General features: G+C 38.5%; 3 protein-coding genes and 1 long non-coding RNA gene across 5 annotated transcripts in view; 1 reads left to right on the plus strand and 3 right to left on the minus strand.

Moving 5' to 3' along the window:
* Window positions 1–37: 37 nt before the first annotated feature.
* LOC306974996 (structural maintenance of chromosomes protein 6) lies at window positions 38–9,476 on the minus strand. Of its 2 annotated transcripts, XM_079572405.1 has the most exons (27): window positions 9,452–9,476; window positions 9,012–9,167; window positions 8,797–8,936; window positions 8,585–8,710; window positions 8,370–8,506; window positions 8,229–8,290; window positions 7,385–7,465; window positions 7,207–7,308; window positions 6,941–7,060; window positions 6,746–6,844; window positions 6,173–6,319; window positions 5,992–6,080; window positions 5,758–5,922; window positions 5,468–5,646; window positions 5,183–5,384; window positions 4,818–4,932; window positions 4,581–4,741; window positions 4,374–4,509; window positions 4,222–4,302; window positions 3,845–4,015; window positions 3,631–3,768; window positions 3,409–3,554; window positions 1,192–1,317; window positions 1,011–1,116; window positions 718–870; window positions 552–649; window positions 38–322 (listed from the first exon to the last, which is right to left on the minus strand). In XM_079572405.1, exons 2-27 carry the CDS (start codon window positions 9,150–9,152, stop codon window positions 223–225), a joined length of 3,321 nt encoding a protein of 1,106 aa, XP_079428531.1. In that variant the 5' UTR covers window positions 9,153–9,167; window positions 9,452–9,476; the 3' UTR covers window positions 38–222. The 2 variants fall into 2 exon arrangements, with proteins under 2 accessions (XP_079428531.1, XP_079428530.1); XM_079572404.1 differs by lacking the exons at window positions 8,797–8,936; window positions 9,012–9,167; window positions 9,452–9,476 and having other exon boundaries at window positions 5,998–6,080; window positions 8,585–8,737.
* A 318-nt stretch (window positions 9,477–9,794) lies between these two features.
* ak9 (adenylate kinase 9) lies at window positions 9,795–19,929 on the minus strand (the record flags this gene model as incomplete). The annotated part of the gene is made up of 38 exons (XM_079572556.1): window positions 19,889–19,929; window positions 19,733–19,818; window positions 19,597–19,660; window positions 19,465–19,517; window positions 19,300–19,396; window positions 19,118–19,230; window positions 18,850–18,996; window positions 18,613–18,735; window positions 18,462–18,536; window positions 18,056–18,154; window positions 17,433–17,572; window positions 16,853–17,175; window positions 16,751–16,765; window positions 16,527–16,681; window positions 16,309–16,459; window positions 16,130–16,226; window positions 15,428–15,432; window positions 15,311–15,373; window positions 15,183–15,236; window positions 14,835–15,026; window positions 14,616–14,749; window positions 14,157–14,360; window positions 13,800–14,069; window positions 13,607–13,728; window positions 13,153–13,372; window positions 13,013–13,072; window positions 12,733–12,954; window positions 12,432–12,650; window positions 12,126–12,342; window positions 11,850–12,051; window positions 11,600–11,746; window positions 11,286–11,503; window positions 11,019–11,215; window positions 10,760–10,929; window positions 10,597–10,695; window positions 10,415–10,517; window positions 10,079–10,193; window positions 9,795–9,997 (listed from the first exon to the last, which is right to left on the minus strand). The coding sequence occupies exons 1-38, from the start codon at window positions 19,908–19,910 to the stop codon at window positions 9,795–9,797; spliced, it is 5,196 nt and encodes a 1,731-aa protein (XP_079428682.1). The 5' UTR covers window positions 19,911–19,929.
* On the minus strand, window positions 15,574–16,043 carry LOC306975022. The gene is made up of 4 exons (XR_013793689.1): window positions 15,970–16,043; window positions 15,815–15,877; window positions 15,681–15,740; window positions 15,574–15,611 (listed from the first exon to the last, which is right to left on the minus strand). It is a non-coding gene; the product is annotated as an uncharacterized lncRNA (long non-coding RNA).
* A 317-nt stretch (window positions 19,930–20,246) lies between the features above and the next one.
* fig4a (FIG4 phosphoinositide 5-phosphatase a) overlaps window positions 20,247–24,488 on the plus strand; it is a 36,717-nt gene continuing 32,475 nt past the window's right edge. Inside the window, exons 1-7 of the mRNA XM_079571956.1 lie at window positions 20,247–20,596; window positions 21,462–21,560; window positions 22,014–22,137; window positions 22,790–22,946; window positions 23,077–23,127; window positions 23,519–23,682; window positions 24,218–24,346. Of these exons, the coding sequence (XP_079428082.1) occupies window positions 20,534–20,596; window positions 21,462–21,560; window positions 22,014–22,137; window positions 22,790–22,946; window positions 23,077–23,127; window positions 23,519–23,682; window positions 24,218–24,346 (787 nt within the window). The 5' untranslated portion in view covers window positions 20,247–20,533. The remainder of the gene's footprint in view (window positions 20,597–21,461; window positions 21,561–22,013; window positions 22,138–22,789; window positions 22,947–23,076; window positions 23,128–23,518; window positions 23,683–24,217; window positions 24,347–24,488) is intronic.

Genomic DNA, 24,488 nt, shown 5'->3' on the forward strand with positions numbered 1-24,488 from the left:
GAAAGAAAACATGATTACAAATACAAAACGCATTCACTAATGAACATGAAAAACTATTTATTATAAATATATTGCAGTTCTTCTTGAACAGAATGAATCGCTTGGTGCTTTTAAACAAATAGCTGAACTTCAGTGTAAACAAAGAACAAAGGAATGCATAACCCTTTCCCGTCGGCTGAAAATAAAGGCACCTGCAGCAGTCTATGCACAGGACAAAAAATGCTACTGGTTTTCATGGTTGGCGGGTCCCAGCGCAGTGTTCTGACCGCGTTCTGGATCCCTGAGGCGTAGAATGCGGATGATTTTACTGACTGGAAGTGATCTGGGGCAAAAAAACAACATAAATGTCACGGTTAATTGTAGATACATGAACTCGTGTCCTTTCCCACAGAATTTAAAGTATACATTTACAGGACCTTTCCTGAACCATAAACAACAGCGTCATTAATCAAAAGACATGTTACACAAGACCTAGAAACAATATAGCATCTATTCGGGTGGTCCATTTGCTTTGATGACAAAATCGAAATAAAGAATTAACTTAGTCTTACCCCATGTTTTGTGGAGTGAGGAAAATGAACTGTCGGTAAAGCTGACTGGCAGAAACCTTCAGCATCATGTCCATTGATATTCTCCTATTCACCATGTCCTAAACAATACATAAAAATGATAGAGGCCCAACAACAATAAATACTGAGATCATATTTCTATATTTACCATATAAACATCGAACTCGTCGAGACAGCGGAAAGGCGCCTCTGTGAAGGCCCAGAGAGAGAGAACAAAGCAGACGGTGGAGAAAGAGCGCTCGCCTCCGGACAGTGAGCGCATGTCACTCAGGTCAGCCTTGTTTCCTGGTCCCGGCTGCACCTACACATACACACAAACAACTGCTATTTCAGACAAGAGGATTATACATCAAAATGGAAACATAAACAGCTCATTTTGAATATTCATAGCTTTGAAAACCCTTTATTTTACCCCATAGTTGTTAAATCTTTAGTCCTTACAGAAATAGAGAGGGTTTCATTCTTGTGGTCGAAGATCATGCTTCCCGTGTAGCCTCTTTGAGCCAGCATGCTGTCAAAGTAGTATTTACAGCGAGCTGAAAGGAATCTGATGATGGGGGTAAAACAAAAAGATTAAAATGATTGAGGAAATTAAATAAGCAATGTCACTTCTTTGGCTTACCTCCTGAGCTCGGCGTAAGCCTGTAGTCGGCGATTCATGACATTATCAAGACTTTTTATGAAGCTGTTGAGGTTCTTCATCTGCTGAGCCATGTTTTTGTAATTCACCTGAGCCTCTAGGTATTGCCTGTACAGAATATTTGGATATTTGTACCAAGGAATAGAGGTCGACTGATATGGGTTTTTCAAAGGCCGATGCCGGTATGCACGGCCAATATTTTTGATCGTTTTTTTTGGCCGATTATTCAAAAATGTCTTGTCTATAATCCTGTATGTGAAGCCTCTAAACTGAAAAATGTGTTAAACTGTGACAACAGGGGGAGTGTCATTAGGGGCATAAGGCTGATTTATTAAAAACACTCCTGTCCAGGCTTTCACCGAGTGAAAAAGTGAAGCATCCTCTTTTCTCCAGTGTGGCATCAATACAGTCTTGTTTTCTTTTTTACATTAAGCAACGAGTACAGGACATTTCTACACCAAATATCCTTGGCTAGTTGACAGGCTTTTAGGTTGCATGAATATTAACAACTCAATGTGATCTGAGTAGTAAAAATATGTTACTATATATTAGGGCTGAAACAACTAATCGATTAATCGACAACTAATCGATTACTAAAATAGTTGTCAACTATTTCAGTAATCGATTAATCGTTTTCTAGTAAACACAGACTAAAATAGAGCAAAAAAGACATGACAATTATGTAATATGGATGAAAACCTACTTTGTTTTTTAAGTTGGGGTCTGCAGTGTTTTGTACATTGTAAATTTCATAAATATCTGTCTTTGTCTCGTCCAATCAGAAAGCAGAATTAGCACAAAGAGCCTCCCACAAACGTTTACTTTAAGTTTACTCCATCAACATGTCCTCAAGCGCCGCCACTTTAGCTCTATGTGATAAAATTTAAAAAAAAATACAATTTCCATGCACCTTTCACAGCCAAGCGATTAATCGATTAATCGTAAAAATAATCGGTAGATTAATCGATTACCGAAATAATCGTTAGTTGCAGCCCTACTATATATACACACTAGAACACATTTCATTACATGATCCAATTATAATTTCTGTCTCAGTCTTGACTAGCTGCCATTAGCATTAGCATGCTGCCGTTAGCATTAGCATGCTGCCGTTAGCATAAGCATGCTGCCGTTAGCATAAGCATGCTGCCGTTAGCATTAGCATGCTGTTGCTAGTCGTGGCATTTTGCGCGGTAATCAAAAACACAATTGCGGGGGTTAAAACCAATTCCCCAGGTTATGTGCTTCAAAATGACATACAGCATGTCCATATTGACTGAGGTTTAGTGAAACTTGTGTTTAACAAACTAGTAACCAATTTTCATTGCGATGTTTCTCAGGTTCCCTAAGGCTTAAGAAGCTCTGACTGGCCGTTTTTCCGTTCTGGAGATATTGGCGTTTATAAGCGTTAGACCGTTACCGAAAAATTTGATATCGGCGAATTCGATATTCGATAGGACGATGCCATGCCATTGATCCGACAACCCATTAGTCCAACATCTCATTATTCCGAAAATGTACCATTGAGCAGAGGTGCCATTAGTACTACATCTCTAACCCAGTTGTGGATTAGAAAGCCATATACAACCAGCGGACCCAAGCTTAAAAGGAACAGGCCACCGTTTTTACATTCTGAAATATGTTCTTACCTGAGCTTAGACGAGTTGATGTCTGGTCTTTGTGTGTGCCCTCAGTCACGTAAAATGACCAAATATGTTGTTAGCATTTGCCCTCTCCCAATGTATTCCTATACAGTAGTTCCAAACGGGGGTGAAGTTGGAAGCGACCACACTCTTCCACAGACAAGCACACAGACCAGACAAGTACGAATCAACTCGTCTAAGCTCAGGGAAGAACTTATCTCAGTATGGAAAAACGGTGGCCTGGTCAGTGGGCTCTTGCCTGAACCCTATTTTATTTTTCAACCCCGACTCAATGGGACATTTTCGGAATGATGAGACGTCGGACTAATGGGCTGACCCCCCAAGGACAGTGGGATGTGACATAAAAATTATCTCTGTGACAACCAGTTTGTGAGTGAGTGACAGGTGGATTTCACTCATCATTTCAATCATAATAAAGTATGGACTCTCTGAAGCAGCAGTTTGCTTCAGTTAAAGTGAGATGGTGTGCATGTGTGTTCATTTTAAATATTGTAAGATATACAATAGTGCTGACGTAAGTGCAGGCGGTCCGTACCTTACAACTTCCTCACGGTCACCTTGTTGCTCTTGTTGAGTGCTGATCTTGACTCTCAGGCGATTGATCTCGCTCTCCAAGCTGCGGGCTGTCCGACGCACCTCCAAACGCTCTGCACTAATCTCCGAGGCTTTGGTAATAGCATCCTGGAAAATGAAAGAAGCCTTGAATATGTAATACTCACGTAACAACCAAAACAATAAATGATAACGTGGCACGCACTTGCAGCTCTTTCTCTTTGCTGTTGAGATTATTTACAAGCGTTTGAATGTTCTGGAGATGGACCGCACGTTTATCATCATAGTGTTTTTTATGATGTCTGCACTTCGTCACTTCTTGGTCAGCTTTACTCAGCTCTTCCTGTAAAATAACGTGATTACATGCCTTCTTTTCAAAGTAGTGTTTGTTCGCTCTGAGCTGAAATACTGTGTTTTACTTTGATGGTTTCGGCTTCCTCTGCAATTGTGTTAATCCGATCTTTGTGCTGGTTGTATTCGCGCTCTGCTTTGTCATAAGACGCCTTCAGGTCAGCCATCTGAAGCTTCGCTTCTTCGTACTCTGTGCGTTTTGAGGCAATTTTGGAAACAATATCCTGATGGTCCTCCTCCTGCACGAGACAGACACAGTAGATATGTGCATTAATATTAACTTTCTATGTACATTATATCAAAACAGTAAGATAAACAATTGACTTGTTTTTATCAAATGCAAAGTCCTGAAATGATATCTTGAAATCTCGTGAAGTGATATATATGAATATCACAATTTCTCAAATCACGTGGACTTGGTTGTAATCAGTTCATCATACGTTACCAAAGGCATGAGATCTTCAGATTGAGGTTCTTCCACATTTTTCAGGTCCGTCAACTCAAGCTGCAATTTAGTGGCCTTGTCCTTAAAACCGGGAAAATACAGTTTAAGTATTTGGAGGGAAAAAAAAGGAAGTTTAAAGTAAAAAGGATTACTTTGGCATGTCTTTGCTCCCCCTGTGCTCTCCTCAGCAACACCTCGTTTTCTTTGATATCATCATCCAACTTCCTCAGCTGTTGGTTAAAGCGAGATTCCTGGCCCCTCTGGTTTTCCAGCTCTCTCTGCAAATGTCTGACAAACACATTTATTTACCAAAAAAGCCCCACATGAACTATATGTTAAAATACTGGCAAAGGACATACCTGATCTCTTCCTCCACATCTCCAGACAAGAAGTTGGCTCTAGTCTGGTCTGCAGAATATGTGCGGTTCGTAAAAACTTGATCTCCGTCTTTAGAAAAGGCCTGGATGCAGTTTTGGGGAGGGTTTCTGCCCTGCATCACTCTCCGCGCTTCTGTGCGATTCTGTAGACATCAGCAGCACAATACTGACCAATCTTCACTTTAAAGTGTGCGTCAGTGTCAACCAATTGCAGATTACCTTTATCAGAAGAATGCTTTCGATGCTCCTTTGGTCAATAAGGCAATTGGCAACAACTGGGTCTTCAATTTCCAGTGCTTGAAGCACAGAGGGATAGTCAGGATGATTCACACCTCTGTAAACAGGAGACATTAGGTCATCATTGTTTGGTTATATTACAGTTACAAGGTTCATTTAGTCAGACACTAGGATTAGAGATGTTAAAATCTTTTACCTTTATATGTTTAAGCTGCCAACTGCAGGCCTGAACCATGTAAAGGTAAAAGATTTCAACATCTCTAACCCTAAATGACCCTTGAATGTTACACTAGTAACACAACTAGACCCAATGAACGTTACTATGCAGTAGAGAAACGTGTCCATACCGCCTCCTGGTGTCGTGGACACGAGGCAGAAAGGAACTGGTAATAATGGTAGGCCTTCGTCCTGTTGGAAAAACTCTATTCATGAGCCCTTGCAGTACTTTTTCATCGTCGTAGTTATCACATGTGAAAGCAGACATGAGGGCCTTGAGACATAGCTCTATAGCTAAAGCTTGCTCTGGGTCCTTCAGACTGATTAGAAAACCTAAAAAAGAATAGGACGACACAATGATTTATAGTAATTTTATATATATTTACCAAAATATTCTAGTCTGTGGTGGATTATACCTAAAGGTCCACGAGGCATGTGTCTGAATTGCCCTCTCCGATGAGCCTCCTCTATGGCATTTCGAAGTGCAGGCATGTGTTCTCCAAAGCGGCGCAGTCGATTGGAACGACTACTCTCCAAAGTTTGTATATTTCTTTGGTTGGCTGCAATTGACTTGTGAAGGATATCAAGTTCTTTTCTGTGGGATACATGTTACTGCTTTTAAATTTATATAAGCTGTCTTTTAAGTTAAAAACAAAACAAAACACTACACATTTAAACACTTCTCGACTCACGCATGTCCAATTACCTCATCCTTGCTTTCTCCTCTCTGGTCCGGTTACAGGCGTGTTGGTACTGATCAATCTGCTGGTTTAGAGTGGAAATATGATGATTCAGATTTTCAATCTCAGATTCAATCTCTTGCACCCGCTCCGTCCTGGCCTGGCTCTCAGCTCCCGTTGTCTGGCTAATGCTACAACAAACAAAAAAGTAAGAACAAATGGACAAGTCTACGGTTATAAAACCAGTGAGCTGATCATACCTCAACCTCAGATCACTTATTCTTGTTGACAGCTGAGTTCTGTCCCTGTCCAGATCTTTAAGGTTTGTCCGACATCTGTGAACAGTGATCTACAGCAGAAACCCCGCCCCCACAGCTTTTAAAAAATGATTATATTCTTGATAATCATGCAGAACAAAACAGGCAAACTTGATTTTCAGACCTCGCTGGATTTCAGAAGAGTATTGCGTCTCTGGGCTTCTTCCTTCAGTGTAGCACATGTCGGCTGAAGTTCTTGGGCTTGCTGGGTAATCTGTTCCAACTGTTCTTGGATTGCTTTGTACTTTTTCTCTGCCTCCTCAGTCTTATTCTGTAAAACATTGAGTTTGAAATTCAATGTCTCATACAAAAACATGTGTTGTTACATTAGCCTGAATGATGTTATTTTGCTGCAGATCAGCTCTTCTTACTGTGGGGTCACAACTGGTAAATAGGGGAACTCCAGTTAGTTGCTCTCCAAGGACTTTTTACATACGCTTAAAGTCTCATTTTAGATGCAAAAATTTAGATAAATATAATAGAATGGAGAGGAAATTCATGGCATTGATTAAATAAATGCCATTGTGTTACATAAAAGTAGTTTACAGGGTAAAAAGCCTGGAGAATAAGAGCACTTTAGTATTAACACTAACTCCAGCTGTTTCATTTTAAAGTCTCCATTGGTTCATGACGATATAATCCTGGGCACAAAATGCCACATAAGATCGTTTACAGTAATGACATTGTACAAGCCCACCATCCACTCTTCCACTTTGTCGTCATATTTCTTTGTTGAATTCTTATCAGTGTTGAGTTTCTCCTGTAGCGGTTCCATCTCTCTCTCCATTTCCAACACCTGCCACATGAACAAACCACATTGTTGCTGTGCTTTGACATGAATGCAGTAGCAAAGATCGAGATTGAACAAGACAACTCCTGTAGTTTTTCTCACCAAAGCCCAAGCCATTTGTTTTTGTAGCTCAACCAGTTTTGTGTGCATTTCATCAACAGATCCCAGGCTTTTGTAGCGGTCCTCTTTTTCAAGGTATTTGCGCTTTAGATCTTTGAGGCACTGTCACAAAACATAAGTTTAACTTCAGATGCATTTTAGGGTGATATTATTCATATATTCATATATCCAAATAATGTAAATGATCTTATAATGAATATCTCTTGTAAAGGGGTGTATTTATACAAGGAAAAGGTTTGGACATTTACCTCACTGTGTTGTCCTACTTTCTCTTCTGTAATATTCTTTGTTTCTTTGATGTAGACATAGTCCTCTCTCATCTGCTCCAGCAGGGTAGCTTTCATGAAAAACTATACATGGTAAAAGAAAAGTTAAAAAGTAAAAAAATAAATAAAAAAATAAAAAAAACAAGTATAAAGAAATTACCCTGTACTTGTCCCCTTCTCCTTTGGAATGAAGGAAGTATTTGCTCATTTCTTGTGTGAGAATAGACACAGGGTTGTTCACCTGTGCAAAAAACACATTTTTACAACTTGCTGATAAATTGTTTTTGTTAAGACACGAATCACATCCACGCCTCAAATTAAACTCTGAAAAAAGTTGACTCTTGTCTTAGGTTTTATTTACTTCAAGAGCAAATATAATGTCATGCTTCTAAAATCAGTGAATGTTTCATTTAATATTTGCACACATTCCACCAAACAGGAATGAAAGGAAATATCAATAGACTGAAGAAAATGGGATACAACAGAGAAGCAACTTTCAAGAAAAAATAAATAAAAAACTGCTGTCCGATGTGTTTTAGGCCATATTTGTTTTGACAAATTTACTCAGTAAAAACTAAAAGTTGAGCAAGATTATTAAAGCTACTCCAAGTCATCCTGTTTCCTGTTACATTCCCATAAAGCGTCGCTAGATGTGCCACACTCGCATACAGCAGTGAACGTTATGCTGCGGAAAAAGACGCAACTTCCACCGCACCATGGAAACACAAACACATGAAAAAAAGATCGCAAATGTTTGAAGCAGCAGACGCGGCTAACAGTTTAGCATTATGGCAGAATTTTACAAAAAGATCCTGAACTGCTTAGCATCTGACCGAGCAGGGTTCACTACTCCACCTGCTGACGAAAAAAATTCAAAAACATCACTTAGGGCAGGTTCAATTAATGAATTCTAATACTTTTTAATGCCCCTTGTAAACTCTGTTTTAACCCAACTCTCCTTGTGTATGCAATGCACTGTGAACACAATTATCCAAATAGCTTACCTGGATATTAAAGTTGTCCAGGATACATAAGAGTTCCTCCTTTTTGGTTGAAACAATTTGACCTTTGAAAAAAAAAAATAATCTCAATGACTGAGTTAGTCAATGTATTACTCAGCTAGAGATGTAATATAATGGACCTACCCATTTTTGTCTTAAGTTTATAGGTTCTCAGCCCTTCACGTGTTATTCTCAGATCTACGGTGATAGATGATCCATATACTTCTGGTTTATAAGCATCTTTTCCTTTATTACGCAGGGTAATAGAAACATCTGCAGAACTAGGAAAAAGCCATGTAAAACTAGACAAAACTACACCCCTTTTAAAATACAGTGTGCAGTGGAAATTCTTGATTTACCTTTCACCTTCCTTGACAAAGCCCTTCAGTGATGAGCCTCTATTTGTTGCCTGTGCATTGCCACCTAAGGCAACAATTAGAGCGGTGAGAATAGCACTCTTCCCACCTGTCACAGAAAAAAATAATCTGATTATTCACTCAGCAAATCAAGAATTGTTTACATTTTTCATCCATAGTCTCTGGCCAAGATAAAAATCAATGATAGGCTATACTTGCTTCCATTGTTTCCAATAACAAAATTAACATTGGGTCCAAAAGCAAAAGGACCAAGGAGGGAGTGACACATGAAGTTCTTCAGTGTGATGCTTTCCACGATCCCTGCATCGCTCACCACATCACCAGCTGAAAGCGGCTGTAAGCGCAGACCATGTTAGTGTCAGTACATTTAAGACATCAAGATAAAACATCAGTGAACATTCCCACACACCTGTATGGTCAGAAGGGGGTCGTCTTGGTCTCTACCGTCAACATTTTCGTCCCCCTCCTCTTCTTCCTCATCCGCAGGTCGGACTCGTTTACCGGGGGTTTCATCAAGTAAGCTGCTTTTTCGTTTAGACATTTTCTGCATAAGGGCAAAACGAAACTGGAATAGTAATGTAAGCAAACACACACATGTAAAGTGAAAACGTAGCGCTATATGGGACGTCTTTCAGGGATAGACAAGAGAAGCAACATGTTGTTTATATTCTGCCTGTTAACCAACGTTAGCTAGCCTCGTATTTACTGGGCTAGCCGCGCGCGCTAAACACCGACGTACGAATAAAACGCTTGTACAAAATAAAAATATTTGACATATGTATATTTTACTCATACGTTGTCTTTGGAATTAATCTTTAAAGTGTGTTATTAAATCACGCAAAGCATTACCTCATTCGCGCCCTGCTTCTTTTTCTTCTTCTAGTGGATTTTTAGGGCAGTTGGCAAACTCCTTTACATTACCGCCACCTACTGGATCGACCAGGCAGGCGCTAAGCTACTCTCCAAAAAAACATTTTTAATTTAAATTAACACATTTATCATAACATATTTCATTTTCTTGCGTATTTATTATTTATATATATATTGTCATATATTATATATTAATTACAGTAGAACTGTTTAATTTGTCCTATATGTGTGGACAAAGGCGCAGTAAGGGTAATAGAATTGCTTTATTTCAGCATACTTGAATTGATTACAAAATTAAAGCAACAAAAAAGATGAAGCCAAGTTAAGTTGGGCAATTTTTCTTGCCCTCCAAAGCCAGAAACATGTTAAGTTTAAATTCAAAGTCCATTGGTTGTGCACTCGGAGGCTTGTAATCGCCCTGCATAGTAGACATCAAATAGGGGATGAGAGCACAGTTCTCTTCAAACACAGCCAACTTCTTCTTGTACTTCTGCCGAATATAGTCTGTGCTCCTGGGATTGAATGCTACAACACACAAAACATATCATAATTGAATTTATCTCAGTGTTGTAGTTGTACAAAAGTTAACTGTTTGATTTTGCTTACCCTTCAGATAGTAGGCAACATACAGAAGAGCAGACTTTTGTACACTGAGAAATGGATACTTTGGCTTGAGGCACCCTACAGCAGTCACAGCCTTGATAACGGATACAGCTACTCCCTGGAGAGGTAACAAAATCGCTTATTTTAAAGCTGAGGTACCTGCCTTTTTGTTGTTGTAGAGTAAATGTATTTTTGCCACCTCAGAGTATGTTTTAAACACAGCAAAAAAAACAGACCTTATTGCATTGTTTCCACCTAACATTTCAAGTTATTCACATAAATGTCCGTCTTGAGTAAAAGTAAGGTAGTTAGCTTCTATATGTTAGGATTGAGGGATACCTGTTCCAAATAGCCCAAGTTTGGAAAGGAGCTGAGAGGTACGGGTTCACAAAGAGGAGGGATTTTATCTGGAAGCTTCTGGTCCCAGTAAAATTCAGGAGTCCTATAGTGAAAATGGAATAGGAAATTATACACTCAAATAAGACATTCAATTTAGGTTAAGGTTAGAGAGATATAGTTACCTCAAAAACTTGTCCTGTTTCACCTTATTCTCAAATATGTATATCCGTTCTCGGTATTCAACAGCAAATTCCATCTTTCCCTGAACTAAAGCCTCATACCTACAAGCATTTTTTTTTATTACACGAGGAACATAAAATAAACAAACAAACAAAAAAGAACTACCTCTGTTTTCCATCAAGGTAGGTGACAGGACAGAACCCCCTCAAGTCTACTTGTTGTGGGAACTTGTTTTTCACTTGTATCCCCGTGAGTTTTTTGGGTCGAAGGTTAGGAGGTGGGAGCGCGTGAGAGCAGTCAGAAGATGCAAACTGCTCTGGAGTTTGCAGAAACAGCTAAAGTGACAAACAAGACAATCAAAACTTAAGTACTTTGCGACAATTTGTAATACATATAATTCAAAAGCTAAATTGGTGACACTGACCTTCAAATGCTTGTCTCCACACATTATGTAGAAGTACCCCCTGTACTCAGCAGCATGAGTCACGTCTGCAGTTTCCGAGCCGTCCACTAGGTAGTTGTCTAGGGCCAGACAGACTGGACAGAAATACCCAAAAGTCCCAATCTGATGTTCCAGTTCCTCTGGAGTGATACACATCCTATGTATACTGGCTGCTTGTCCTGGGAATTCAAAATATAAGAATATCATAATGTGAAAATAGTAAATATAGATAATAAGTGTATAGCCTACCACTGTGTGTCCTCTCAAGGTAGTTGTAAATATGTTTCACACTTTGACTAACTTCCTTTAAAATGTTATTCCAGATCCACCATTTGCTCTTTAATCCATCCAGTTGAATCCAGTTTTTGTGTTGTTTTTGGAAGTACTTTCTTATACATTCTGCTTCTTGCTTGAAACAAGAGGTTCGCATGTGGAAGATCTCAGCGCTGTCGTGCATCATGTATGGCCTGTCACAAAGTTATAATGTAATAATAAAATATAAAGTGATTGAATGTTGTTAAGCCATATATGAGACATTATACTGCATGTGCATGTTTTCTAACTTGTTAAGTTTCATCTTGTCTTCTACGCCTCTTTTTAAGACCTCCAACGTATCAAGCTGAAGCTCTGCAACAACCATAGGAATAATGCTCCGAGATGCCATCAGTTGTGCTTGCTTCAGGGTCACTGGAAACCCATCCAAGACATACCTACAAGTATAAAATCATGAAATGGACAGCTAATGGGGATCCCTAAGTGTTGTTTTGACATTAAGGGTAAAATGCATATAAAGGGATCTTAAAATATTCTTACCCTTGAACATTATAGACCGAGCACATTAACACAGCCTCCAAAGCTTGAACGGCCAGTTCATCAGGCACAACGTGGCCCTGGCTGAGGTGACTTTTTATCTGAACCCCGAGATCCGTGTCTTTGTGCGTTTCCAGGATCATACGAAGAGCACAGCCAATAGAAAGCCGAACAAAACCATATTTTTGGGCAAACATCTCTGCAACTGATGGAAAATGAAATCTAAAAACACGTGTAAGCTCTAAAAAACAGAAAAACAAAAAAAGGTTTAAAACTTACCTGTAGTCTTGCCAGATTTGGGAGGTCCGATGATCGCTAATCTGACAGGAAGAGAGGTGGTGGGCTTGGGCTGGCGAATGTACTTTAAAGGGTTAAGCATAAATATGTTTCGGCTTTCTTTCGATTCGAAGAAGTAGATGAAATGATTGAAGATTATTGGGTATGATTGATCAAAAGGCCATAGGGGAGGATGTATTATGTCTCTTTCTTCATACAGCTGCAGGAGAAAATGACAAAGCATGGTTTGTACAATGCAATTCACTTCTTTTTTTTTTTATTGTAAATTTCATGGGTATACAAACTCACCTGGACTGGATCCCAAAAGCCAAATGCACTATAATACTTGTAAGCAGAGGACAGTAGTTTATGGGCTTGGTGACATGAAATTGGCAGGCATTTTTGAAAGAGCGACTCTCGGTTGGTTAGAAGAGGCTCTACTTTGTTCAATAGCTGATGTTGCACTTTTTTGGGCTTGCCTCCTGCATTGATTGTCACTACTGGTATGTTTTGTTCACCCAGCAATTCCTGTCGAAACATGCAAAAATATTTCAGCTAAAACAACTATAGATTAGACTAACTTAATATATTATTGACTATTGTCTAGCACCATTATAACACTAATGATATTTTCATCTTTTCCAAATCGTCTGGCGATGTCCATCTGCAGCCGTTCAATGGCCATTTCCTCTGTCTCCTCACTATCCAGGTCATCATTGGAGTCCTCTGGGGGAAACTCCTCTTCAAGCATGATCTCAATTTCTTCCTCTGTGTCCTTCTCATCTTGCTCATCTTCCCCATATTCATCGTCATCTTCGATATGTTCTTTCGCCTGCGCACCAATGACAGTCAGCTTTCAAAAGACTGGGCATTAACATTGACAGTCTTACTTTTGTTTTTGCCAGCATATCCGCCATGAGTTCAGCCCTTCTTGCAGCAATGCTCTCTTCCTGTGAATACCAAAACATTGTGATAACTAATGTCTAAAACACAGTAAAAATAAAATAAAATATGAATTTCAAAAGCCTACCCGATTTTTCAGTCGGAGTTCCCGCAGCAGATTGACTTGAGCTTGCCGGTGGTCGCAGTGCTGTCTCCAGTTTTCGAGGTATTTTGGCAACAGACGCTCTTGTACGTCGCCAACATCCACCACCAATGTGACCACAGCATCGGGGAAGAGCTGTTGCTGTGCCAGGTAGTCCACCTCGTCATTATTAGAAGGGAATCCCTCCAAAATAAACCCTGTAGACCTGTGTAACAATATGGCAAGAAAAAGATAAAGAGTGCCACTTGGTAATTATATCTGCCCAGATAAAAGACACCAATGGAAACATTTGAATCCTACTAAAACCACTTCAACAAAGTCAATCGAAATATTATTGCTCAACACAGTTATCATAAGACTGCAGACTACTTCACTTCATATTTCATACTATCACAAGGCCCTAAATAACTTAAATGAATTTTCTTTAAAAGACACCTACTTATATGGGTCGTCTTTCCAAAAGGGGGTGAGGACCAGATCAAGTATATGTGGACTCAGTGGCTCGCTGTCCGACAGGTAGGCTACAATTTCTTTTTCGTCATCTGTCAGTTCTACTTCCTCCTGTTTGAAATCAAAATTAAACGGGGTGTCTAATATGCATCTTTATAGAAAAAAATACAACAAATACTCACTATTGCTTCTTCTACAAGGTCAGTGTCGACTTCAGTGTCCACCTCGCCCCTGGCTTCTTTGATCAGTGCATCCAAGTCTACAGCTGGCTCTTCAGAGGTGTCCTCTTCATCAGAATAGGCCACTGGCTTTTTGGTCTTTTCCATGATAAGCATCTGTAGGCTCTCCCTGAGGTCAATGTAAAACAGTCCAAGCTGACGTGCCAACCACTTCCCAGTGACAGTCTTTCCTGATCCCCGAGTGCCAAGTATAAAGACCCTTAATGCTGGTGGCTTGAAGAAAAAGAAAAAAAAGACAAATTAAAGATTTCTTATTATCATAACAGTTTTGACACAGTGCTAATCCGTCTTGCTGTATACCTTCAGCAGCTCAGTCTGTGCAACATATTGCTCAGGATTTTGGATGAAAAGGTCTCTTGCCTCCGGAGTGGAGCAATAGTAGATTCTCTCTCTGTACTTGGCAGCATTTTCATCATTACAGGGGAAAAGGACATTACTGGTTTTTAAGGCCACAGGGCAGAAGTGATAGGTGTCACCAAATAATCTTGTAACTGAGGTTTTCCCCTGAAACACAAGAATACAACCCCACACATTGCTCCTTCAAAAGAGTTTATATCGGGAAAAACAATCTTTCTACATGAAAATCAAGAGGCACTGAATGGATACAAGGGTAGTACTTGTGTCATCTGTTATACCACAAAATCAACTACAAATTCAGACTGCTGTTTTTTAAGCGTGGGAACCAGATCAGATAGATAGATAGATTCAGTTGTCAGTTCAGATCAAATCACTTTTGAGACAAAACATCTGTCATTTTACCTCTCCCTCCTCCTCTGCCTCGTCCTCCTCTTCATCATTATCACTTCCGTCTTCTGTCTGCAACTTGACCATGTCCTCTTCCTCCTCTTCCAGGTCGGGCCCTGTCAGCTCAGTGGCCACATATTTGAAGGGCTCTGTTATATAGAGAGAGACGGCACATTGTGTTGTTTCCACTGTAACCTTTCATAAATGTAAAGAATATTGATAGACTTCACTGACTTTCCATCTCAGTGACCACCTCTTCCAGGAGCTTCCCAGGCTCCTTTACACTTATCTCCAGGATGAAGTAGTTGACATTTGAAATAACCTGCATCTGATCCCATTCATGCATGAACTGTTTTAGATGCTTTTTGTACACGTTCATCTCCGGGCCATCAGGGTAACCCAGCTCCCAGTGGTCTGGCAACATAACTAGAGAAACACAAATGAATTGCTTTCAGAAATTAAAAAAGAATGTTTACTGGCTTAGACTTCACTGTGTTGATTATGCCATGTTAAAATTGAGCTGAATCATAAAATGTATTAATTTCAATTAAAACTATTGTTGAAATGTGACAACATAATAACCTTCTATTGTGTCAGGTGGGATTGAAGTGTTGGTTTCATTTTGATGAGAACTGTCTGCAAAGCATATCGTCAAAATCATACAATAAACAAGAATTATAGATATAATCATCATAAACAAACTTTCTTACCATGCTCTTGCACTTCCATACCTTCTACATGCACAGAACTGTCAGCACTGGGATGCTGAGAGACTTTGGAAAAAACAAAACAAGAAATCCCAATCAACCAGACAAACACAACTTTACTCATACTAATTTATACATTTATAGAAAAAAAAAAAAAAAAACTGTTCATAACCTTCTAAAATAAATATTTAAAGTGGATGGTTAACCTAAGCACCACAGTACATTAAAAAATATATTATGCATGTCTCACCTTCTGTTAATGCATGTGGTGCAGAATGGTCAGGCCCAGATTGTTCAGGTACATCTATAGAAAAAAAAGGTTTTACACCTAGTTTTGAATGCCAAGAAAATCAACACACAACACACAACACACCTTCCTCTTCAATTATTTCTTGAAGTGCATCTTGGCCTGCTTCAGATTTCTCTGGCATCTCTGCAACAGAAATCACGTGTATTTTCAAAACGGCTTTGATAAGCGCTCGCGACATGAAACACCTGATAGGATACCTTCCTGCTGGTCATTTATTTCTTGTGGTTCAGTGCTGCTGATTTCAGGATTCTCAGAATTTTCTATAAAACATAAAATACCTTATAAGCAAAAAATCTTAGGTATTAAAGAAATTATAAAAAAATAGGTAAAAGTGACAAAAGTGAAAACATACCGTTGGTTTCCACAGTAACACTCGGTGGTACTACCGCAAGTTTGGCTTTTTCCTCTGCTTCTATTTTACGTCTTCAAAGTTAAAAAAGACCAATGGTGAAGAACGACAAAAAGAAATTCCATAAAATCATCTCAAAATTAGTCACAGAAATTGTACTCACAAGGCCTCTTTATTCTTCTCCAGCTGTTCTTTTTGCAGCCTGATCTTCACTGCTTCATCCACACTGTTTTTGTCCTTCTCATATAGTCTTTTCAATACTAAGCAACATAAAAAAAGAACACTTTAAATTACAGAATATTTTAATTAGATACAGCCTAAAAGATAAACAAAGTTTCTTACTACACAGATTTTCTTCACCATCTTCAAGGCAAAACATGACATCTGGTAAGATTCCAGCCTGATGCAGGGCCTCAATCTCTGAAATGTTTCTGGGAAAGTTATCCAGGACCCAGCCCCTTCGGACATCTCCACCTGTCTCCATCTCTTCAATCTGAAAATAAAACTTCACTAGCAACATGTATGCTTTACAAAATGGGTTTTCAATAGTTTGTGCATACCTCTCTTATGCGTTTCTCCAAAACCAGTATATACATGTCAAGCTGAGATAAAGTGACCTGTCTGGCTTCTTCAAGGGCAGCATTCACCAAGGCCTGTACTTCTGGATTACCATCTGTCACTGACAACAGCATAATTGATAGTCTATTATGTGCTACTGTATACCCACATTTTAGGATTTCCTATATCAGACAGCATTATACAAGTATTGCACTTTTTGTGATACCTTGAACACTTCCCTCTGTTGGCAGAAGAAAGACACAATGTTTAATTTCACAACTCTACATTTTTTTTGAGAATAGTTACTCTAGCATTATGTTTTACTTGCCTGTAGTTTCCCCATCCTCTGTCAATGACATGGCCTGTATTTTTTCAATTGCTGCAGCTGTAGCCTCCTTTTTGATTCTCTTAAGCCTCTCCTGTTCAGCTTCTTTGAGCGATGTTTGAACCAATGTGTCCACATCTAACACCTCTGCATTGTAATGTTGGGCCACAAGATTGCACAGAGTGCTTTTTCCTGAGAGAGAGGGACCAATGATGGAAACTCTGCAAGGAGGTCTTGGCATTGGAGGAACTAAATATCTCCTGGGATTTACGGTAAACTTTACGTAGGCCTCTGCAGTGGAAAGGATGTACATTTTGTCCTGAAAGCTGCATAAAAGTTTGAGTTAATTTTAAACATACCATTCTTCTTGTTCAGGTGTATAATTTGGCGCAATTTTCACTTTCCAAAACCAAACTATTATATGATATTATATATATTATACTATGACTACTTACATTTACACTGTATGAATTAACAGTGCATTTTAATGGAAGTTTAGTCTATTCTTTCATAGAAAGGCAATTTCAATATTTTACACATTTTTTTTGATTAAAGCTTCTTACTCTTGCATACAGACCCTTACCCCACGCAAAAATCCGGGCTGCCCGGAACAAACTTTCCCTCTTTGAGAGCTACAGGACAGGCTCTTCCCCAGCGACTCTTTCTCCATCTAAAACCTGGGGCCACCACATTTGAGGATGACATCATTCTCATAAGGTCTTCCTGTGTGTTAAAAAATAAATATTTTTTTCAAAATAAATTATACAACAACTGGTTTACAACAAATTTGGTGTCTTAGTTTTGTGACCTGATTTAGAACTGTTTGATGTGTTTATTCCCAAAACTACATTTTGATCAATCAGGTCAATTGTTTTACTCCTTGGCCAAATTTTGAGTATTGTCTTTATAATGTGTTATGTCCTGGTGCCTGTCAGTCCACAATTAGGGGGAGACTGGGCTGGTTGTAACATCATTTGCATTTGTGCATATTTTGGTTCACAAAGTGTGTGCGTGGGTCACTTTTATGATTTAATACATAAGTTAACTTCTTAGAAAAATCCCCAGGACAAAAACCTGATACAGAAAAATGGATGTCATTTTCAAATTCTGCGTTGCAAAAATGTTCTAAACCAGTTTTAAATTTTTTAGACACCTCAAAATATTACTTATTAATATTAGTGATATATTTAAAGTAGGAAGTCAAACCGTTTCAATATCCTCTGGTAGATTATCATCCTCATTGCTGAGAAGAACAGGAAGTGAAGGATGATGAATTGCCATAGCTCCGAGACGAGACATTATACACTAGAAAACAGTAGACACATTATGGAAAAATGCAATAGTAGCATTAGTAGTAGTTGTAGTAGTAGTAGTAGTAGTAATAATAGTAGTAGTAGTAGTAGTGGTAGTGGTGGTGTTAGTAGTCAAGGGCGTAGATTTGGTGTTACTATTGGTGGGAACACTTTATCCCCATGGTCCCCACGGAAAAACACCCATGGTAGTAGTAGTAGTAGTAGTAGTAGTAGTGGTAGTAGTAAAACCTACGATTTTCATTTGTATGGACTGAGGACTGCGGTCCCCTTCAGGATAGATTATGTGATAAATTGCCTACCATGTGCAAATCCTCAAGTTTGTCATTTCCATCCAGCTCCAGTAGGTGTAGTGGATTGTGCTGTGTGATATAGTCCTGACAGGTACAAGAAACAAGTTATTTGCATACAAAACAAAGTAAGCTGAATAATATGAATTACTCTATTATGTACCTCTAAATGTTTGAGCATAGTATCTCTGTAGATGTTAATTCTATGCTCTACGTTGTCTTTTAGGTATTCTGGTCTCCACACCATCTTTTCAATCATCTCTTTTGTAAGCTCGTCTTCCACAACCTGCATAAAAGATCACATTTCAGCTTCAATTCAATTCGGGTCACGGTATTCTAAAGTGCAGTAAAAACTTAAAAAGTAAATGATAGTAATAATAAGTATTTTTCTCTGATCCACCTCCTCTTCTTCTTCTTCATCTGTGTTTTCCTTTTCCTTCTTTGGGCTGAAAAGATCACGCATCCACTCATCCTTGAGGTAAAAGTGCCCTGTCTCTGGGTACTGCCTCAGACCTGAAAGTCTCTCAGCCAAATCACTGTCTGGACACTAACAAGAACCATTTTTAAAACAATATTAGTAAAGAACAGCCAAGTATAATACAACATAACAATTCTGAAATCACAATATGTAGTACGACGTAACATAATAACTACTACATACAGCTTACCTTAATATTTATGATCAAATCAGGTGTTAACTTCAGGTTTTTGATTAACTCAACTTGTTCCTTAATCTTGAGACGCCGCTCAGACAAAAAGGGCAAACAGCTCAGCACATAACCTGTAACAAAAGTGGCTTTTTTACAATAATAACCACCTTGCATTAGTAAAGTAAGACTGACTGGTTTACCATAGTGTTCAACTTCAGGCGAGTTCAGTTTTTCCAGAATAAGTTGGAAAACAATTTCCTCTGGTATAGTTTTTCCATTATTTAGGATTTCCAAGAGCTGCAAGGAATGTAACAAAACATTATCAACATAATAATAGATTTACTTTCACTGAAGAATATACATACCTCTAAACCAGGCTTTGTTTTACGTGTAATATGATGATTGAGAATATCAGTGTCTAAAATGAAGTAATACATGAAATTAAGCATCACAACTGAGGAGGTTTTAATAGCTGCCTATTATTGATAATAACTTACCATCTACCACAATGCATTTCCAAGATTCTGCGATTTTCTTGGCCAAAGCAGACTTGCCAACACCCTGAAACACAGATTTGAATATAACAATATTAATAGGGTTGTATTTGCTTAATGCTATGTGTAGTTTACTTACCGGTTTCCCTATTATCAGGAAGCAAGTTGGTTTTGCAAGCAGAATCTTTCTTTCTGCCTCATCTTCAATCAAATTATCCGCTAAGTCTAAAATATAACGTTAAGTTAGTACGTACAAATTTCACAAGCATTTGGACACAATTGTCTGCTCACTCACCGTGTTTATTTTTTTGGAGCATGTTAATAGATTTTGGATGTAACTATGCCATCTGTTTTAGTTTTAGGTTGACCAATTAGGCTTTTTTTTGTAACTTCGGAACATATCTCGGAATGCTCGGAACCTATGATGCTCGGGACCTTTAACCGATGTCAACAAACACTGTAACCATGGCAACCAAAAAATTAGGAAATAAGGTGTTAGGAAATAACTAAACAAAAATATCTAAATTCATCATGAAAACGTAACTAATTTGTTTTAAAGTAATCTATAAAAAATACATATATTAAATGTTTTTTTTTTTTTACTCCAGCCACGCTCCCAACAGAGTTTTTGACTAAGTGAGCCACCGTACTAACGCTAGCTAACATGGCTAACAGAAGCTGACAGTCAGCTGACCACCACAACAAACCATATATTTCTGTGCTAGAGATAACCATTTTGTTACATTTCGGTTGAGGGTGTTGGGGATAATACTTGAAGTAAATTTTGCGCAAATGAAGCCGAGTATATTATTTACCTTTGGCGATTGTTAACTTGTCGGAAACTAGCATTTGTCATGTGATGGTGTGGGAGATGTGTTAATCTCTGTTTGTAGCTTTTGATAATTCTGTATCGTGAATCTGTCAATGTAAAAGAAGAAAAATGCCCCATTCAGCGGCTGTCATCAGTGGCATTCAACGAATGGTCCTGTATGAAACCAGAGCAGTGAGTTTGACATTTAACTATGTGACCAGTTTATGTTGCTCATTTTCTAGTTATATGATATTTTCTATTGTAATTTTTCCACTTAATGTAAGCCTTGCGTAATAATAATAATAATGCACGTCGTCTGGAAAAAGTCACAATTTTAGTATATAGCATATTTGCTTTCTGTTTTTATGGCACTAGATGGCACTATTAGAGAGCGCTTACAGTTTGAGCGCTTACAGGTTTTTTTTTGTATGAATCTTTGCTTCTCTTTTTTATTCCAGTTAATTTCATTTCATGTCATTGTTCCCTAAACAGTGATGTTCCAAATAATTGTTAACAGGCATTAATGCGGGGAGAAGAAATGGCAAGTTGGTCATGATGTGATAGAAAAGCACAAGCTGTCCACATGCAAATGTTGAATTAAAAAGTAAATTAGATGTAGTTCAACTACAGTGATTACTCATTCGAACTGCTTTTTGGTAATTGGTTAATTGTTAGTTATATCTCCAGATTTTAAATAGTGTTTCAGGCTTTGAAAACTTAACTTATTATGCATACTGTAAAGTATGTTTTTATCTGCCACTTTAAGCAATAGGAGCACAACACACAAGATAAAACCTCATTGCTTCGTGTAGAACAGGACCACATGCTTTAGTACAGGGCAGAAGAGTCCCATGTTCATCTGTCCGTTTACCTTTCTTGCAGCCTCCTTGGAAGGATTATGATCACTTTGAAACAGCCAAACTTAACTATTTGATCGCTTTTTCCAGGGGTTTGTTTGAGTAGTTTAGTGTTATACATGTTTATACTGTATGTTTGTTTATCTGCGATTGCACTGGTTCTTTAAAATGGTGAAAAATATTGTGTTATTTTATTGCAGAGGTATTTTCTGGTGGGAAGCAATCATGCACAGACGAGGCACAGAGTCTTGAAGATAGACAGAACTGAACCAAAGGACTTGGTCATAATTGATGATAAGGTGAGACCGGAGTTGCCATCAGAGCTGGAACACTGCTAATGCGAATGCAAATGCGTATGTAATACAGTTGAGAAATGTCTGCAGTAAATTGTCAAGTGTATTGTTGATAACAGTCCAACGCCATTTTGCATTGCTGCTTATTTCCAAGATCTATGCGTTATTGCTTTAGTGGTCTTGTTTGTGTTGTAGTTATTATTCACATAACATTGGTTCAGCATTAATCATAATTTCTTCCTCTTTAAGTTAATAGCATCCATTAAAACGGCTTACTAATTTGAAGTATATTATTATTGCATTTGAAAGAGTAGATTATGTACATTACTGCAATATCTTTATTATCACATAAACATTACTTTGATTCTGCAAAAAGAGTTAATGTTTCCAAAATGTGTAGCTCTTTATTGTAAATCAAAATTGCAGCTCTCTAAGGGTGTTGTTCTCTCTGACTTTTAGCATGTTTATAACCAGCAAGAGGTGCGGGAGTTGCTAGGAAGGCTGGACTTGGGGAACCGCACTAAGATTGGTCAGAAGGGTTCTTCTGGCCTGTCCAGGGCTGTCTCTGCATTTGGTATTGTAGGTAAGACAGTACTTTTGTGAAATACAGTAAATTGAGGAATCAGGAGTAATCAATTATTTATTTTTACTCATTGTTTATAGCCACCCCAAGCAAAAATAAACCCAACACTTTTGTCCCTCTAAAATTAGTGATATTTATTCCATTCACTTCACAGCCCTTTTGTGGTATTTACATAGTTGTTTGTGTTTTACATACTAATTTATCTTATGACTGGATACAATTAAACTCACTTGAGACGGTCACAATGACACAGACATTTTTAAAGTTGTCTGCTTAAATAAAGGAAATCAAATTGTCAGATTTTCCATTGCAGTGACGCTTACCTTCACAAACAGTAATTTATGATGTCAATGGGTCTCATGGTCTTGGAGAGTTTTGTCTGCTCTGAGATCACCTTCCTGCCTGACACCTTTTCTACAACCCAGTAATGATTACCATTATCCTAAGAATATTCTTATCCACTTTCATGTGTAAAGGCTCAGACTTTGTCAGGCTGACCCCTTTTTGACAGGGAGAGGTTAAATTAACTTTTTTCTTAATGGCACTGAGGGATGGCGCTCTGAATATAAAAGTCTCTTAAGACTGATTTTCGATTCACATGGATGCATTTCAACACTTCTAATACCTTTTTGTTTACCTGTCTTTTTCACAGGCTTCGTGCGATTCCTTGAGGGCTATTACATTGTCTTGATCACAAAGCGCAGAAAGATGGCTGACATTGGTGGCCACTCCATTTACAAAATTGAAGACACCAGTATGATCTATATCCCCAATGACTCTGTCAGGGTCACCCATCCTGATGAAGCAAGGTGCTGCTAACTCATGTCCACTACAATGCCTGCCTCAACTTAATATTATTCATTGATCTTTGATCAATAAAATCACTGTTAAGAAATGGATCATGTGCCACATAATCATTCATATCATCTTGTTTTGTAGATATGTGCGGATTTTCCAGAATGTGGATCTGTCAAGCAATTTCTACTTTAGGTAATCTCACAATATACAAATGTTGTTATTATAGCAAATAATGACAATTCTGTTAAAACATCTTCTATAATCTTGTTGACTAAGTTAAGTTTAAGAGTAAGGTAGACTTAATTTGTCCTATGAAAACATGCAATCGCCACTCAGAAAGAGCCACACAGTCAGGGAATCAAACTTCAGACCTTCTTGCTGTGAGGCAAGAGTGCCACACTTTTGTAACTTGAACATTTATTACTTCATTCATTCATTCAAACATCTAGGCCTTTAAAAAAGTGGCTTGATTAAAAGCTCATGTTCAGCCACGTGTCAGGCTGAATGAAGTTGCACCATTCCTTACTCCTGCTTTGTGAATCTTCACTGATCTCTGACAGTCACGTGTCCTGTATTCCTGCAGTTATAGTTATGACCTGAGCCACTCTCTACAGTATAATCTGACTTTACTGCAAAGACCCTATGAACTCTGGTCATCCGTGCCCATCTCCTCTAATGATGAGATACACAGAAAGAGCAAACAGGACTGCTTTGATATCTTTGAAGATGAAGGTCTGCCCACACAAGGTGAGTCCGAGTCGCATCCATGTAACTGCTCTGTCACATAGATTATGGATTGTGTGAATGATCTTGTAATCTTTTTTTTTTGGTTGTCATCTGTCTAATGCTCTCCCAGCTAAGCTGTTTATTGTCCACCATTCACAATCATGGCAGAACCTTGTCTTTTGAGACTGTTCTAGATGTTGATGTGTTATTTTGTATTGTATGTCAAACTATCACATGTTCCACACCTTCAGGCAAAGTGGGTAAGATGTTTTGCCTAAGGACATAATTACAGTCAGCACTTGTGGCAACAGGGATTCAAACTGTCAATCTGCTAGCTATAAGACGACTCTACCATCTGAGCCACTGTCTGGTCTCATGTTTAACCCATATTTCACAGACCGTTTCACCCACAATTGCTGGTCACATCTTTGTTTAAAAATTTGATCTTGTTCCACCGCTCACCTCCTCTTTCCATTACCATTACTTGTGACTAACTGAGCATGTTGACAGTTAACTAATCCATTGGTTTTAAGTGTGTCCTGTTCTTCCGCCACAGTGGTTTATGGCGTCCGGAACGAGCCGTACTACAAGTACGTCTGGAACGCCAAGCTTCTGGAGCGCGTCAAGGATATTGTACATCCGGACTGGCTCATGTACATAATTCACGGCTTCTGCGGCCAGTCCAGTATCCTTTTTACCAAAGTTGTTTGACATGCTTGAACATGCGGCATTTGCTCTTCAGGTTTTCTTATTTGCTGAAACATAGCTCAGTACATATCAGCATACTGTAATGCCGTACACTTGGACTAACTGTGTAATTGTTTTAG

Source organism: Gobius niger, assembly GCF_951799975.1.
Source record: "Gobius niger genome assembly, chromosome: 15".
In the NCBI taxonomy this organism is placed as follows: domain Eukaryota; kingdom Metazoa; phylum Chordata; class Actinopteri; order Gobiiformes; family Gobiidae; genus Gobius; species Gobius niger.